The 3,183-nt window shown below is 36.8% G+C and overlaps 1 protein-coding gene across 1 annotated transcript; it reads left to right on the forward strand.

Annotated features, from left to right (window-relative positions):
- Positions 1–429: 429 nt before the first annotated feature.
- On the forward strand, positions 430–1,481 carry LOC110418491 (transcription factor ILI6-like). The gene is made up of 2 exons (XM_021431235.2): positions 430–641; positions 1,150–1,481. Exons 1-2 carry the CDS (start codon positions 528–530, stop codon positions 1,303–1,305), a joined length of 270 nt encoding a protein of 89 aa, XP_021286910.1. The 5' UTR covers positions 430–527; the 3' UTR covers positions 1,306–1,481.
- The last annotated feature ends 1,702 nt before the right edge of the window (positions 1,482–3,183 follow it).

A 3,183-nucleotide genomic window follows, 5' to 3' on the forward strand; every position in this document is an offset into this window, starting at 1 on the left:
ACAAAGGTATCAATTTGGTAAGACGTAAACATCTGTACTTTATATAAGTTTAAAAATATTTAAATCCTGATTAGTTACATCCAATGAACAGATCCTATAAATTTTTTCTTGCCATTCTATATTTTCCTTTCCATGCGAAGTCTCTGTTAACATGATCGTAACGTGGAATTGTAATGCTCAGTCGCTCTCCATATACAACACATACAACCTAGATTGGGACACGTGGCCTTTTAAGATATAGATGCTTTGCATTAACAAAAATCAAGGGCATTTTTGCGGACTTGATTGACCATGGCCTACATAGTTGGTGGGCCTATATAATGCAGAAATATGTGACAAATGGGGTCCTATTGGACTGTATGTAAATCAGCAATGTTTTTGTTGTATATGTTCTTATCAACTACCTTGTCCTGCAATTCCCACCCTCAAAGTCTCTTTATAAGCTGCCTGTGCCCTCCATTTTCGAACTCCCCACTACTAGTGACAAGAGAGTGTTAAAGAGAGCAAGAAGCTAGCTAGGTTTCTTCATGTCTAGCCAAGGATCAAGAGCTTCAAATAAAATCACGGATGATGAGCTCAGTGCTCTCATCTTAAATCTACAGACATTGCTGCCACAGCCGAATCGATGCCGCAATGGCAGGGTAGAGCCTAAAATTTTCTCTCTCTTTTGCTTTAAATTCTCCTTTCTTGTTTCACTTTATCAAAGCTGGGTGCCGTAATGTTGTTTGCTTGTTTATACTAATAGTTTTGTCCTGTCATTGACAAGGGTGAAGTGACCGAATATGTTAGCTAGGTTCTTCAGGATGAGACTATTCTGATCATAACTGGACAGTAATCAACACAGAGCCTGCATCTTGGAGAAATGTTATTTTAATTCGGAATCTATTGCAATGATCATGCGCAGACCTGCTGGACTGAATTCCAAATGATAATAACAGCAATATGATTTTCTGGTACTCTCCAAGCACAAGTAAAAAACTAAAAAGAAGTAGCTTCAGAAAACCCTTCCAACGAGGAGGACAAATCATGAAAACAGTGGCAGCGATAGAATAAAGCTGTGCAGTGGGACTTTGAGTGTATATATTTTCATGTCTCTGCTTATGAAGCTTTTCCATTGCTGAGCATTATTTCTATGATTTTATTTTGTAGGAATCAGCAACACAGGTTCTGAGCGAAACATGCAGTTACATCAGAAAATTACAAGCAGAGATCGATGATTTGAGCGAGAGACTATCTCAATGTCTAGGTTCCATGGATATGACTAGTTTAGATGCGGAGATTCTTAGAAATTTGCTGCGGCAGTAAAGCCCCAGTACTCTTTCCCCTCCCCTCTCTCAATTTGTCTGAAGTTTCAACAACAGACAAAAATATGTTGTTTATCTTCTGTTCAACTGCCATTGTTTCTTAATTATTTCCAAGTTTGATTGGGACTTGGAGAGCAGTTAAGAGTATAAACAATGTATGTCTAATGTTAGTATTTCCATGTTTCGTTGTATCTGTCGCATCCCATTCTTCCCTGTTCGTCTCTATTAAACAAAAAAAATTTTGGTCTTGGGGCCCCCGTTTTACTTAAAAATATGCACTGCCAAGAGCATTTCCTTGGAGTTCTTAATCCAACAGACAATAATTTTTGCAATTCCCCAGTTACTCCATTGGTTCTAGTCATTTTATATATATAGCTAACAGTTCCTACATGCAAATGCAATCACAGAATCTGAGACACTGTTATGGGAGTGGGACTATATCTATTATCCCATGAGAGGAGGAAAGCAAATTAAGAGTGCCTCAATTAATTAATAGAAAATGCCATTTGGGCCTTAGCTCAGGTGGTTGGGGGCCTTAAAGAGGTTTGGTAAGAGATTATCTATTCAAAGTCATAACACTCCTTCTATCCGCAAAACAGCATTAACACTAATAATCTATTTAAAGATTAATAAACAACTGATTGAAAAAGAAATAAAAAGAAAAGGAAGAAGAGCTTTAAGATGCTGCCAACACTCAACAAATTAAGGCATAATGCAACAAACGATATTATGACCAAGAGACAGTACACGAATTGCAAAAGTTGGTTCTAATTTTTCTTTACTAAATGTTCCTTTCTCACATGAAAAGCATATGCCCTTGATGTTAACATCCATGGAACCATCCAGATTTCAGTAGTGCAATAAAACTAAATAAACAAATTTTATTCATCCGGACTCCTCCCATGTTGTTGATGAGAGTTGAAGTAAGTTGTCCGCTTTATAAATCTGACAAAAATTTCTATTAATTCACAACATAAAAAAACGTAAAGTGGGATGCCGGGGAACCATTCAGTTTAGATTTGCTTCTCTGTGTTTCTTGTTCCCTTTCTTTTTTTTTTTCTAATTTTTGACAGGTAAGTAGTTCAAGGCCTTTCAGCAGTGAACCGTAATAGGCAATCTGAAATAGGCCTGCTGACATCCTAAAAGAGAAGAAACAAAAGAAGGGTAGTCATAGTGATACTTATATCATCAATTTCAAAGAATTAAGAAAGCATAAGAGTTCTAGGTATAGAATAATAAAAACAGAGGTGGGGATTTGGTAACTATTTCCTCAGTTCAACTCAAAGAGGCATATGCCTGCCTACCAGGATATAAAAGTAGATTTATATTTCATTTCAATCAGTATACGGATCTGTTGAAGACTAACTGCTGGAAAGAGGACTCAGAAGGCAGAAATATATAAAGCCTTCCTATAATCTATTTAAGTACTCCCAGTATTCTGAAAAATCGCCTGCAGTGCGCAGAAGCTAGCAACATACAGTAATTTATTGATATATTACCTTCAGATGCACTCTCATTCTGCATTATTATTCTTTTAACAATCTCAAGAGCCAACTACTTTTGTCCATTGCACACAACGCCTTCATTGGCATTCACCACCATCATCTGCAATAATTAATCCATAGGAGCAGTGGCTTCTGCTTCCAGATCTGTATTGTTTAAAGATATTAGGCCCACTTGCACCTTTTATCTTTCCATCCTTCTTACCAAGCATAGCCTAAAGTTTACAAGTTTTGACTCATGATCATAAATGATAGTTTTTGAAGAGATGAACAGTTGGTTATAGCTGTTAGGAATCAAGCATGCATCAGCTTACTACGTGGACATGTATATGTCCATTTGCTTTGTTGTACTGATTGTTAAGTGCATAATGTATATG

Source organism: Theobroma umbraticum, unplaced genomic scaffold (assembly GCF_002168275.2).
Source record: "Theobroma umbraticum cultivar Fairchild unplaced genomic scaffold, ASM216827v3 scaffold_50.0, whole genome shotgun sequence".
Lineage (NCBI taxonomy): Eukaryota > Viridiplantae > Streptophyta > Magnoliopsida > Malvales > Malvaceae > Theobroma > Theobroma umbraticum.